Here is a 15,393-nt window from a genome sequence, read left to right as displayed (position 1 = left end):
GAACATATCACCCAGAATGCAAACAATACACTTTTTACTCCGGGGCACACAACACCTTCTCTAGGATAGACTACTTGTTAATGCCTGTGTCTCCCGCGACAACGGTGCATTAAATACAACACCTGGTGAGAGGGATCGCCGATCACTCCCCGGTGTGGATGCACCTTGCACTGAGTGAAAAAAGAGGGAGGAGTGTGGCGCCTATCAACCTGTGGTACCTTCGCAATCCCACAGTCAAGTCCGCGCTGACACAAGCACTAGACCACTACTTCCAAGAAAATGAGGGGTTGGTTGGATCATCCTTAACTCTTTGGGAAGCATTTTAATCAGTAATTAGGGGGCAAGCACTGTTGGCTATAGCCGGAGTGCGTAAAGAGAAATTCAAAGACATGGCCCGTCTCGAAAGTGACCTCCTCCGCCTTTAGGAAGAAGAGGGGGACCACCAGAATGAGCTCCACATCTCGCAGCTTAAAAGGGATGGATACAAAGCCGTCGCTACTGACGAACGACGAAATAACACAGGCAATAAGGAACCTCAAATCCGGCAAAGCTTTAGGTCCTAATGAACTGCCAATTGAGCTCTACAAGCTAAAACCAGACAAACTAGCCCCTCAGCTTAAGGCCATGTTTGAGGAGAGTAGGGAACGGGGTCAACTATCGCGAGACTAGAGGGCGGCAATGTTGGTCACAATACATAAGGAAGAAAAACCCAGAGATGAATGTACTTCTTATAGACCCATCTCCCTCTTAAACGCAGAGCCCAAAATCCTAGCTAAGCTATTAGCGAATCGACTCGCTCAGGTTATATGCAAACTGGTGCATCCAGATCAATCCGGCTTCATGCACCACCGGAATAAGTCACTAAACCTACGCAGGCTGCACGGTGTTCTGGGAAGACTAGACACGATCCAAGAAGATGCGATTGTAGTCTTGCTAGATGCCACAATGGCCTTCGACACCCTCAAATTGCCATATCTCTTTGCGGTACTTAAGAAGTTAGGCTTCGGCCCTGGCTTCATGGGATGGGTGGAGCTCCTCTACTCGTCCCCCCTAGCACAAGTAGTAGTTAATAATAAGAAGTTGGAAATATTCACCTTGAGTTGGGGGACTCAGCAGGGCTGTCCACTCTCGCCCTTGCTTTTTGCGCTGTCCTTGGAACCACTAGCGGCATGGATACGCAGAGACCCAGCGATCAGAGGGCTTAGGTGGATGGAGGGGTGGGAGGACCATATCTCCCTGTATGCTGACGACATTCTCCTGTACCTCGCCTCCCCTAAATCTTCACTACATGTAGCTCTTGACATTTTTACGAGCTTTGGGAAAAACTCGGGGTATAAAATCAACTAGAGCAAGTCTCTTCTGTATGTCCTGCACGGGGACCCATCTACCTCACCTCGAAACTACCCCATCCAGACAGTGCAAGAGGGTTTTAAATATCTTGGTACTTTTATCACCTCTGACGCTAAACTTTGATATGAATACAATCTCCTCCCCCCCTCCAAAGATTGAAGCGTGATGCCGTGAGTTGGAGGGCGCTGCCACTATCACTTCTGGGAAGACCGGCGCTCTTTAAAAGGATGACCTTACCGCGCTTCCTCTATGTCCTCCAGAAAACCCCGGATCTGGTCCCAACTAATTACTTTAAAAAAATCGAGAGAATCCAGAGGGAGCTGCTGTGGGATGGTAGACCCCGCATTGCTCTACACAAACTCACACTTGGGTGGTATGACAGTGGTATCGGGCTACCAGATATTAGAAAGTACTACTGGGCACCCCACCTAGCAGCTGTGAACCACTGCACTTACTGTCTCGGAGATGACCCCAGGTATAGAATGGATAGATGGATACTTCCCGGTGGGAACTTTAACAGAGCACTTTACTCCAAACCCTGCTGATACCTCCTAACAGGACCAACAAAACACACAGTCCAAGTATGGCATGCAGTAAACCGTAGCCTAGGGTGGGACCACAAACTCACACTAGCCACCCCGTTGTGGGACGCTGAACAACTGGGCACCCTGGGGAGATCAAGGGATTTTGACAAGTGGGAAGTCATAGGGATATCACGAATTGGCGACCTGTGGGAGGCTGGCACAGTAGTAGCGTTTGCTTCACTCCAGCGCACACACCAACTGGCAGACACTGAATATTTCAGATATTTGCAAATCCGACACTGTCTCCAATTAAATTGTAATGTAATGCTTAAACATCTGGTCTCTCTGTAATAATCCCAGTAGGCGCAGTATTTCTTAAGACTTCTTTATTCATTTCCTGTATCCAATTTCCAGCATAAAATACATGGATGTCTTCAGATAAAATATATGTAACCTTCACCAGTCCGAGTCTAAGCTTAAACAGCCCTTAGTCGAATCCCTCATGTATGACCTATTATCGTTCTAACCTAGAATGATCAGAATTAAAGCAACAGTATTAACCACAAAGAATGCATAATACTACACAAATCTGTCAGAAGGTACCTCTCCTCCAGAATCCTCTCCCTTAGAGGACAGATTGCTCTATGGCTACCTACTGGATAAAGTAATTGCTCTTACCTACAAAAAACGTATTAATAACGTCGCAGATCTCCTGGTTACACTGAGGGAACGATGGGAGAGAGATGGACTAGAGCTGGGTGATGGAGTGGCAGGAGGCTGTTGCCTCCCCACGGGAAGTGGCGATTTCAGTTAGACTATGCCTTTTCCATCTAACATTTTTGCACAGAGTATATGTATCCAGACCCCAATTGGCGCAGATGGGCAGGGTGTTTGACGGACAATGTAAGAGACGATGTGGCGTTGAGGGTTCATTTATGCACATTATATGGGAGTGTGAGTATATCCAGAATTATTGGAGGAAGGTGCATGACTGTATGAGCGAGGTATTGGAAACTGTTATTAGGCTTGAAGCAAAGAGGTGTCTCCTGAATGTGTGGGAAACCCACAGATCTTAATAGTAAAGGTAAGCTATGGGAGACCCTGGGTCAAATGATAGCAAAAAGGAATATTGCACAACACTGGGGGGCAGTAATACCACCTAAGATTACAACCTGGAAGGCAGACATGGACTGGTGCATGACCAGGGAAAAAACTGTTTATGTTGTGAGAGGCTGCCCTAAAAAATGGATTGCTATCTGGGCCAAATGGAATGCATATTGTGGGTATATTTGTGAGCCTCCTGTACTTCCTTCCCTAGACAATCCAGCGTCACCATAACTGTACTTACTCATCATGTCTCAATATAAAGATGCTACGAAACTTGTGTACTGTCAAGTCTGCACAACGACATCATTCAAGAATGTTAATGTCTAAAGGTGTGACTGCCTGCTGTTTAATGAAAAGAATTATTTAAAAAAAAGAAAAAACAACCAATTAAAGTACATCATTGTCCCATGTAATCAGTGTCGCTGCTTCCAGATCCCACAAACTACAGGGCAAGATCTTCTTTCATCACTCCTTTCCGCTCTGTTCCTACTTCCAGGAATGAAAAATAAAACAAATGACCTATGTTATCACCCATTTAATAATCTATTTCCCAGCCAACACTGTTCCAGCTCTACAATCATCAATGAAATAGTAATCATAGTGCAGGGTGAAATAATCCTCACCTTGGTGTCTTTGTTAGGATTGAAACATTCCTTCATGTTAGCAAGGAAATGCTTAATTCTATTTTAGAACTGGTGGCGAGCATTATACAGGTTCAAAACTCTGAGTAGGGAAGCCTTGAATGTCATGACTTCTCAGTTTGCTAACATGGTACATCAATGGCAGCCTCTTACATCACCCACTGCACCCAATGTGCACAGCTCTTCCGTCATCAGATCATAGATTTGATGTACTGAACCACACAATTTCAGAAAACCTGGGTACAAGATTATACTGGTTATAGCCTTTGCTCATCAAGCAACTGTGAGCATAACCCCATGTGTCGTAACCATTTTGCCGGAGATGTTCAGTGCTTCTAGATCTAACATCCTCCTACATGAAACTAGGCACAATGTTATGGGCATCTTAGCTAACAGTTGCTTCATACTAAGATATTATTTCTGTGGCCAAGAAAGGAACACCTTCTGCACCACGACATCCCAATATTGACAGGATCTAGAACCCAACGCGGAGGAGAAACAGACTCCCCATAAAAACTTACACTCAAAAGGATGAATTCCTACCTAAACATCGCCTGCTAAGACGTGCCCTGCCAATCGTGCTCTCCTAAAGGTATTCACTGATGTGCAGGCCTGACTCAGGTAAGCCAGCTCCATCAGGAAATTCAGAACATGGATAAGATTGGAAGCAACCAGATCCAAAGCCATTGCCACACAACAACCAGTCCATCTTTGTCATGCTTGTATGTACCTTTAAACTGCGCTATCGGACCAACCTCTCTTGGTGAAGTCCTCAGATTGTCTCAATAGGCCTGGGATCACCCAGCATTCTGTTATCCTTCAAGTCATGAAGAGCAGATATCCTGGCATCACCAATGGGAGACTAGAGTCCAGAAAGGCAGTCAAAATATTTGGAATTTGAAAGAGGCAGATTAGAGAATCCCAAAAACAGTTCCATCATAAAGGGAAACCATTATGAGCACCAAGTCTGCTACCGCCCTCCAAAGTTGTGTCATCTCCTTCATAAAGACAGGAAATGGTGGGGAAGGCATAATTTTATTCCATTCTCCGCTTAAATGCACCTATTGCTATAGTTCCAGGTTTGATCTCAAACTAAAGTATTTTGGTAATTGATGATCCAAGCAGGAGGCAAACAGATTGTTAGAGCACAGAACCCCATCTGTCCATGATAGTTCAAAAGCCCTTCAGATTCTGCCTCCATGCACTGGAATCCTGGATATATCCTCCAGCTGTCGCCAGGACCCCTGCCTCATGTGCCCCAGCCTCCCCTCCTAGGCGCATCTACTCAGCTACTGCACAAAAACGGGACAGATAGCCTGCTAATGCCGCTGATACATGCTACAGAATTATATCATTCTCTAAACTTGAGGGACCACTCACATGCAAACATTGTCACTTTCAAAGCCTTAAAGTGGGTCAGGTGCGCTTGGATCAACATGTTTGTCAGAATGTCCCCGATAAGACCGGGTCAGCAGCAGACACAAACTTGTATAAAGGCAGTCCAGCGTCCCATATCTCCATTTATAACTGGAGAGGTTTTTTAGCCAACATTCCACTGAACTATGGGATCTTATGAACTCCGATTACCCGGATTTAGGTTTTCTCACAGAGGCCTGGCTTAAACCATCCTCATTACCGGCCACTACTTTAGCTGTTCCGGGAAATTATCGTATTTTAAGACTGGATAGGATGCAGAAAGTCGGCGGAGGCATTGCCCTAGTGTACAAAGAAGCGTTGAAAGTCTCCATCATTGACACCGCCTCAGACGATAATATAGAAATTTGTATTTTTAAGGTCGAATGCACGCCCCAGGATTGTTGGAAGGGCATGCTTATTTACCATCCTCGGGCCTACTTAAGGACTTTACTATAAAACTGATGGAAAACATTGCTCCTCTTACTATCTCTTTCAAGGAATTCTTGGTGCTGGGGGACTTTAATATGCACAGTGAAGATAGTGCAAATATCGACTCTGCTCACTTCCTTGCAGATATGGCCTCCTTAGGAGTGATAAGATTAATGATGGCCCTACTCATTCGGCCGGGCATACCCTGAACATTAATTTTCCCATCTCACTCTGTATATTTGCAGAATCTCCCTGCCCAGTGATCTGGTCGTATCATTTTCCTATTAATTTTCGGATTACTGGCACCCAGCCTATCTGCACTACTACTAATCCCATTCGCAATCTTAGAAGACAATGGCACAAGATTACACAATATTCTTTTGTGTTAAATTTTATACCCCTACATTTGAAGCACCTGGGTACATTAACACAAGGTTAAGTATATTCCATGAGGCCAAAAAATCTGCCACAGACATTCTTGCGCCAATAAAACCATAGCACGTCAATCCTCAAATAAAGCGCACAGCTTGGTATACTTCTGAGCTTCTTAGGGAAAAGGCTAACTGCAAAAAATTGGAAAAGACATGGCTTGAATCACAAACTGTGAAGGAGAAAATTTATAAAGCTGCCTGAGCACTGTACTACAAGAATATAACAAGCATTGGCATAGCCAATAGGTCTCGCATTTGGGACCTTATAAGTATTTAGCCATGCAGCACATTATCCTGGGTGCTTAACACTTACTGCTGTTAAAAGGGGAAACATTGACACTAATAGGTACATCATAGCAACTAATTAAGTATTTTTTAAGTGTTTTTCGTACAACTGTTGGACGGAACTCAGATATCTGGAGGAGCTCTCATGCGCAATAATGAAGAAAGAAGTACAAGCAGGGGTGCAGGAGCAACAGCTGTGGTGAAATGCTGCTGGTTATGGTATAAGATGTGGCTAAGTCCTACTTGTTGGTATTGATAATACCACTAGTACACCAATGAACAGAACCCACTTTGACGTCACAAGTCTCCTAAAAATACTGTACAAATAAATTCACATCTCGCAGACTGTAATGCATTTAAAAATGGATGCTGTTACAAGACTAAAGCATTTTGATGACCTGCTGCATTAAGAACAAAGCAGCAAAGAATAGTATCTCATACAACCCGTTTTGAAAAACTGAACACCTCTAGAGGCCAGCAGAATAAGTCAGGGCATCGCCAGACTGCTAGGCAAGAAATACCCCCCAAAAAATGAAAACATAAAACACAGCAACAAGCAGGCATTAAGAATTGAGAACAACATGCCACTTCATATTAGGCTCACCAGAGGATGCATGCAGTTCAGAAAAGAGCTAAAGACACAATTTCTTCAGACAGCACGTAGTCGTTATTCAGGTTGTCTTCTCCAAAACGTCTTGCAGTCCCAAACAGCTAAGACCCAACATTTTCCCTCCCCGCCTGATGAATGAATGAAATAATTTATAAAGCATGCAATTACGTAGGAAAAAGGTGTCCTGATTGTACATAATCTGGAATCGGTTCACTAAATTCCTATTTTATGCAAAGAACTCTGCAGCAGCCATGTGACAAGCAAGAGGGGTATCAAAGTATGTGATTTTTTGGGGGGATAACACTATATTGGGTTAATAGACGACTCAATGTTATGGGAACGTATTTCCAATGCCAGGCTTTTAAATAAATCACTATCAAAGGAGAGAGCGAGGACTAGGTAGCTAGTCCATATCCCCGGGGTTTATATGTGAGATCAAAAAGGACTAGCCTATTTGTGAATTTACATAGACTCAAGACTGTATGGCAGGGTACAAACCATTTTGTTTGTTCATTAAGCCCTAACCCACCAACCTAGTTGGTGGCATGCTTCATCATCGGGCCCACCCAGTGACACCGAGTGTGTCCCGGGTGTGCTTCGACACCTGGATACAGCGGAGCAGGTATGTATCTGAGTGTGCAGTGTAGTGACGCGAAGGTGACTATTTAAAATCTATGCAGGGATCCCAGTACCAGAGGGTAAATTATATTTTAATAACTGGGTCACTGCTAGCATTAAAAAAGGCTGTTGGATGTTATAGGAATGTTAATTAGGGTTTCCTACATCCAGGTGTGGTCTACATGTTTCAGCCAGGCCCTTATGATTAAAACTAGCTTTCCTCAGGACCAAAGTGTGTAGGTGCAAATTACTTAGATTTATGTGATTGTGTAATTTTGAGAAATGTGTAGCACTCGCTAAGGTGCTTTACATGTGAGAGGGGGATTAGCTCTTAGAACATTAATGGACATACAACAAGTATGACACCTTATCACACAAACTACAGGAATGTTGATATCCCAATGCCATTATTGCCAAAACCAGCAAAAGGGTACGCAATATAAACAGAGAATCACTATTGGAAACAGTAACAAAAGACCAAGATCCACCACCCATGACCTGTGTGACCACCTATAATACAGCGTCAAATCAAGTTTCCAGCATCATCTGCAAACACTGGAAGATAATCAATTCAGGCACCAGAAAATGGGAGATCCCGTGCTTTGCATTCAAACGTGCCAACAACCTTAAAGACAAACTAGTGTCAACAAGACCACGTGCCAGTCCCAAATCTATGGACAACACAGTCCTTAACTGTTGGGGCCTTCCCAAAGTCATTGGACATTATCCATGCAACAACTGCAGTATGTGCCATCTCACCAAACCAACGAAAACTCTCAACCTTGAACCTGGCAAAATCTGGACACAACGCCAACACACCAACTGCAACTCCAGTAACCTTGTGTACCTCATAACATGCCCCTGTGGGCTCCGTTACGTGGGCATGACGACGCGCAAAATCAGTAACAGAGTGGTTGAACACAGAAGCACGATCCGGTGTGACAAAAACATCAGCAGACTGACAGATCACTACCTCAGTGCACACCACACCCCCAATGACATGTCCTGGACTGTCATTGAACAATTTGACATTCACCAAACAGACAATGACTGGATCCTTCATACCAAAGAACAGAGATGGATCTATCACCTTTCTACGCAGCAACCGGGCCTGGGCCTGAATGACTCCATAACCTGGAGCTCACTAAAAACATGAATTTCTTACTCTTGATTCCCCTCCGTGTTAAATGTCCCCCTGTTGTATTGGCCAGTTATAACACACCTGGCACCCCACCATGCTCTTTAAGTTTACTCTTTCCCCAGTTAGCGCTCTTTTGTTTTACAACTGTACACTAATCTGTGTACACTGGGTACAGCTCACCCAGCCATCCCAATGCGCAGGCGCCGACATTCGGCACCGCACATGCTCACAGCAGAGCACACTACTCCCCCGCACATGGGCATGCTCACAACAGGATACACTGCTCTCCCGCCCATGTGCAGTACAGCCATGACTCAGCGTGTCCTCACACAGTCTGTCTTCTCTGTCCTTCCCCGCACAGGTGTTCAGAATGATGCAGCCTGCATTTAAAGCACAAACACTGCCGAGGACAGTCCAACGGAGGCCGCAGAGACGACTGGAGGCTCAATGCAGACACTGACCGAAAGTATCGTGAGTAAACCAAACGCTTCAGCTACAAGCCGGGTAAGCTCTTTTTCCACAGGTCCCTAACCCCCTAAGGACCCTTTATCTTCCCAGGGTCCATTCCTCTGCCGAACTACTCCATGGGGCATGTTTGGCAACAAGCCAACGTGAGGTTAATCTTCCTTTCATGCACTTTCCACCGTTTTTTTGTGTGTTGATGCGCTTACGATGCTTAGCCCACCACAAAACTTTGTGTACATATGATAACTCTCACCTTCGCCATACCACCAATATGGCTACACCATTTGCCGCTTATTTATCGTCTACACAGCACAATAGATATCTGCAATCAATCTGTCTTGTGAATATGTAACCATATTGAGACTCTCCCCTGTATGTGTGTCCTGTCATACTTGTTGTATGTCCAGTAATGCTGTAAGAGGGAATCCCCCTCTCACATGTAAAGCACCTTAGCGAGTGCTACACATTTCTCAAAATTACACAATCACTTAAATCTAAGTAATTTGCACCTACACACTTTGGTCCTGAGGAAAGCCAGTTTTAATCATAAGGGCCTGGCTGAAACATGTAGGCCACACCTGGATGTAGGAAACCCTAATTAACATTCCTATAACATCCAACAGCCTTTTTTAATGCTAGCAGTGACCCAGTTATTAAAATATAATTTACCCTCGGGTACTGGAATCCCTGCATAGCTTTTAAATCGTCACCTTCACGTCACTACACTGCACACTCAGATACATACCTGCTCCGCTGTATCCAGGCATCGAAGCACACCCGGGACACACTCGGTGTCACTGGGTGGGCCCGATGATGAAGCATGCCACCAACTAGGTTGGTGGGTGAGGGCTTCATGAACAAACACAATGGTTTGTACCCTGCCTTACAGTCTTGAGGCTATGTAAATTTACAAATAGGCTAGTCATTTTTGATCTCACACACAGGCTTTTAAATAACACACTGGGACTTTCTAGATAGGGATACCTTCCAGATAATCTTGTTTAATTGCCAGTGCCCTGAAGTGGTAAAGGGAACACCAGAGATTTACAAAACTCCTAATACATAAATACATTTCACTGAAGCTTGGGCAAACATTACTCCAAGCAGAGTTGCACACAATTTACTCACCGAGGCCGGATAACCCGAAACACGTCAGTCTATTGGAGAAATGCAATTAGTTCAAAACAAACGTGACATGAGCTTTAAAAAGGTGCTGGTTAGTCAATCTAAAAACACGTGATTTGTCCCCATATGTGATGAATGTAAACAAAACACTTCGGATACATTATACATGTTGCGACACAAATATTGGCAAAGTGTAACTACATCATGTTTTAAACGAAGCGTGCAATGGATAATCATGTCAGTAAAAATAAACGTGAATTAAATATAACTTAATAAAACAATGAATACAATTATGACACAATGAATATGAATTGTAAATGGACCTGTGCATATAACAGTGTCAGCCAAATGATTTCACGTGCAAAATTAAAACAATATATCTAAATGGTCTAGAGTCAGCTGATCCTTCTCAGTTCATCGAGGCATAAAAAAAGAGAACTTCCAGGGCTGTTAACACTTTGCGCTTTTTCAACGTTTCCCCAGTAATTACATTAACTGAGGATGCAAACTAGCCGGGGGGCTGAATACGTGTAAGAACATCGGATGACGGCACAATACACTACAATTTTACACCAAAAGCTTCTTTTGTTTTAATTGTGCTCACAGGCAAGTGTTACATTTGAAGACATTCCCTTGCTTGCACATGGAAGTTAACCGGCCCACCTCTCGTGCAGTACTTGAGTTTCTGCACGTAAACAAGGAGTTATGATAGAGAGCAGTGGTAAACAGATTTGCCACAGCCCATGTGTATGTGCATAGCAGCAGCCCATGAAGGTGTCTTCTTCCTGCGGTGCCCTGGTTATTACCTCCGGTGGGGGTAGCAACACCTCGGATTCTGACGTCATGTGGGCAGTGAGGTATAGGGGGGCAGCTGACTGCATATGGCAGCCAGGAGCGTTTCACACTGGATCGGACAGCGCACACTGCAGCCAGAGGGTAAGTGTTGAGTGCTCAGAGCGTGGCTGTCACGAGTGTGATTCCCGTCACAACTCGTGACTCTCTCGCTCTGTGCCACGTGTCATTTCGTTCCTTGCCTTGTGGCATTTTTCAAATGTATGGAAGCTGTGGGGAGTTAGGATTGTGATGCCTTTGGGCATTCTTGTATTGGCTCTGACCTGACAACATGGAATAAACCCATCTCCAAATTGAGTGCCTCTTTGCATTTGTATTTCCTGCGGATCTTTCTTCCTTACACTGGCGACGAGTGGGCACGGATCCGTTGCCCTTACATTACGATGCCTTGGATTTGAAGGACTTAAAAGGATTTTTTTTTCCGTTTCCTTTAATTGATATCTTATTGGAGAAGAGGATTACGCTAGCGTGAACAATTTGACGGATTTGCCTTCGTTTGACCATTGGCAAGTAATTGGGTCCATGGCTATTTTCAAGGAGTGTTAAGGAGCAGTTGTGTATATTTGAACACACGTACCTTTGCACCCGTCGTGATCTATTCTGGAATCTGGATTGTAATTTTCCATGGAACCATTACGGCCTGTGTCTTTGCGTCCCTGCGCAGCATCATAGGCATCCTACACGTCTCTGCATACTACGCCATTGCGTTTAAACACGCTGTTACGTGCAACGTCAAGACAGCCACTTTTTTTTTTTTTTTTTTATTGCTTTTGTTTCCATACATCAGACCGGAGAAATCTATTGTTACATCGGTGACAAGAACACCATTGAGTTTAAGGTACTGTCATTCATTCAATATTTGAATCGCTTGCACATCGGTGACAAGCACACCATTGAGCCTAAGTTTTGGTGGAAGATTTGACCTTGTGTTCAACTATATCAGGCATAGTACCCCCTCCTTCCTTTCTCTCTGCCCCAGGTGAACCTCCCATGGCATGGTAAATTTGAAAACCTGTATATTTAACTTACGTGGAAGTGTTAGAGGGTGATGATTGTGAACCGGAAAGAAAACTGTCCCTTTTAAAACATTGCTTAGGGGGTATTGGATTAAAAGAATTTGCCACATTACCTGCTTTACCCAATCCTGGTAATATTAATGTTTACCAATATGCTTCTTTACAACTTAACATACGTTTTGGTAAGAAGAAAAATATAGTTATGGAGAGATTTATATTTTATTCACGCAAACAACATGCAGATGAGTCAATTGAAGATTTTGTTTCTGCACTTTAGGTCTCTAGCTGTTTCCTGTGATTTTGAATATATATCGTATTAGCAAGTCCTTAGAGACCAGATTCTGATAAGGATGAATAACAAAAAAGTCCAAGAAAGGTTATGGACTACCTCTGATATATCCCTCAATTCAGTAATTGACATAGCTAAATCTATTGAACATTCTAAAAAATTAGTCAAGGAAATAAGGGGAAATGATAAAGTAGATGTGTTTAATGTTAGTAATGCTAGTAAGGAATCTGATAAACAAAAAAAATTCCGTTCTCGCAAACATTATTTTGCCACAAAATTCGACAATAGACCTAGGAATTCAAATAGTGAAAGAAATAATTCACAATTGCTCTGTTACAGATGTGGGAGTAATAGACATCTTGCTGATTTCAAAATGTGTCCTGCTATTGAGAAAATTTGCACTAAATGTAACAGAAAAGGGCATTTCTCCAAGTTTTATAAGTCCCTTCCTAAGAAAGTCAACTACATACAAAGTTTGGAAGATGGCGATGACCCATATGATGGTAGAAAATGAAATGAACACTGTCATCAATGTTTGTGGAGATACAGGTTTCTCTAAATTTCCCTCCTGCTCCATTTCTGTAGATAACATAAAATTACAATTTTTAGTAGATTCATGTGCATGGTACACCATTATATCTTCCGACATTTTCCATAATAACTGGCCAAATAGAACCCTTCTCACACCTGATGTGTCACCTAGTGGCTATACAGGACATAAAATTGATTTAACGGGTTTTTGTAGAGCACATTTAGTTTTTGCAGGACGTCACGCATTTTGTAAAATGTATGTTGCTAAGTCTGGACAGTCTCTATTAGGATGGCCCCAACAAGAGAAAGTAGGAATTAGACTTGATCCCAATGCTGATCCTCCCGTTTACTCCATCTCTTCCCAAGGAGTAACTCATCAACTGAATTCAAGCTACATTAAAGAGTTAATTGAACGATTTCCCAATGTATTTAGTGGGAAACTTGGGAAATATCAAGGGTTTGAAATTGTAATAAAGCTTAATGAGAACGTAATACCAGTTCGTCACAAAGTAAAAAATGTACCTCTTTCATATAGAAACAAATTAAAAGATATGCTTAAGGATTTATGTGAGAAGAGCATCATTGAACCCATTGAATCATCCCCATGGGTTTCTCCCATTGTTATTTCAGTTAAATCTTCTGGCGAATTGAGACTGTGCGTGGACTTGCGCAGCTTAAACAATGCTATTTTGTAGATGCACATCCCCTGTCTAATTTACATAAACTGGTATCAACGTTAGCAGGTGCTCAAGTATTTTCGTGCATTGACCTGGCCAGCGCATACCACCAGGTTGTATTAGCAGAAGAATCAAAGAATTTAACAGCCTTTATCAACCCTGAAGGTCTCTTTAGGTTCTGTCGCATGCCTTTTGGCCTTGCCAGTGCGGCTTCGGTCTTCCAGAGATTGATGAAAGATACCTTGGAAGGCCTGACAAGCGCCATTGCTTTCCAAGATGACATTTTGGTATATGGCAAAAACAATGATGAACATGATCGTAACCTGAGAAGAGTCATAGCTGCTTTGTCTGAGAAGGGTCTCACTCTCCGTCTGGATAAATGCAAAATCAAAGCGTTGGAGGTGGAATATCTTGGACACACCATCAGTGGAATGGGAATCAAACCCAAACGTAAACACGTTGAAAGCATTGTTAATGCTCCTGTCCCTTTTTCAAAAGAACAAGTAGCTTTCCTTGGCTTAACTGAATTTTATGCAAAATTCATACCCAATTACTCTTCAAAAATCGACCCTTTTAGATGTCTTCTTAAAAAGAATGCTAAGTTTTGTTGGTCTAACGATATGTCTCATGCTTTTGAGAATTTGAAGAATTTCATGGTTAACGCTCCGTGTCTTAAACCATTTCTACCATGGTCGATGCCAGCAACACAAGACTTGGGGGTGTTTTATTACACAGAGATAATGGTAAGGAATGGTTTGTTGCATATGCGTCCAGAGTGTTTAAAGATTTGGAGAAAAACAACTCTGTTATAGAAAGAGAACTCCTAGCGCGTGTGTGGGGGACTGAACACTTTAGAACCTTTTTATGGGGGACAAAATTTACTAGCAAAACCGATCATAAACCCCTTGTTTTGCTTATGGCCCCAGGAGGCGGACGTTCCATGTCAGCACTTTGGCTAGATTAGCTTCAAGGCTGCAGTCATTCCAGTACAGGATAGAGTATGTGTAGGAGAAAGCCAATATGCACGCTGATTGCATGTGCAGATTACCCTTTGCAAGTGAAATAGATGCCTATGAAGATGAGTGGGAAGTTGCCTTTACAACTTGTGAGATGAATTTACTGTATGGTGCACAATCTAATTTGGGTTTTAGAAATGGAAAAGGATGGTGAATTAAAAAAAAAAAATCAGAAGTTACATTATCCATGGATGGCCAGATCAAAGAAGAGCATCAGGGGATATGATGAGTTATTCGAAGATTCAGGACGAGTTGGCTATTGAGAATGGTCTCATTATGAGAGGTGATAAAGTCATACCTCCTTTTGCTTTAAGAAACAAGATTGTGGAAATTGCTCATGAAGGGCACTTGGGTATATCTTTCACCAGGAGACGCATCAGAGAAACTTTTTGGTGGCCTGGCATTGATTTGTCAGTGGAACATTTCGTGCGCACATGTGACAACTGTGCAAATAGTGATAAATCTGCAGTTGTGATGCGATCTGAACCCCATCCTGTGGATTTTCCTTCTGGTACATGGTTAAAATTAGGGTTCGACATCATTGGTCCTTTTCATGTTCTACCCAAACATGAGAGTTTCGGTATTATTTTGATAGACTACTACTCGAAATGGCCAGAGGTCAAAATGGTCAAAGAGGTAACTTCACAAAGTGTCATAGAATTTCTTGACGACGTTTTTTGCAGAGAAAGGATTCCCCAAGAAATTGTTACAGACAACGGATCTCAGTTTGCGAGTAAGGAAATGGATTTGTTTTTTGAGAAGTGTGGTATTACCCACAGGAACATAGCTGTTTTCCACCCTGAAGCAAATGGTCAAGTGGAGCGCTTTAATCGTGTTGTGAAGGAGGCTATTCAGTTATCAGTTAAGGGG

At 43.0% G+C, this 15,393-nt stretch overlaps 1 protein-coding gene across 6 annotated transcripts in view; it reads right to left on the bottom strand.

Annotated features, from left to right (window-relative positions):
• The window catches only part of RMDN1 (regulator of microtubule dynamics 1), a 505,792-nt gene that overhangs the window by 271,715 nt on the left and 218,684 nt on the right, over positions 1 to 15,393 (bottom strand). Inside the window, exon 1 of one of the 6 annotated variants that reach the window (XM_085605332.1) lies at positions 11,572 to 11,780. The exons of 4 other annotated variants lie outside the window; for them this stretch is intronic. In XM_085605332.1, the coding sequence (XP_085461458.1) occupies positions 11,572 to 11,620 (49 nt within the window). In that variant the 5' untranslated portion in view covers positions 11,621 to 11,780. Of the gene's footprint in view, positions 1 to 11,571; positions 11,781 to 15,393 lie in introns of those variants that run through there. One more of the 6 variants, XM_085605330.1, reaches the window with a different exon arrangement.

This window comes from Triturus cristatus, chromosome 5_1 (assembly GCF_964204655.1).
Source record: "Triturus cristatus chromosome 5_1, aTriCri1.1, whole genome shotgun sequence".
Lineage (NCBI taxonomy): Eukaryota > Metazoa > Chordata > Amphibia > Caudata > Salamandridae > Triturus > Triturus cristatus.
Note: the sequence above shows the minus strand (reverse complement) of the source record. Positions and strands in the feature narration are given on the sequence as shown.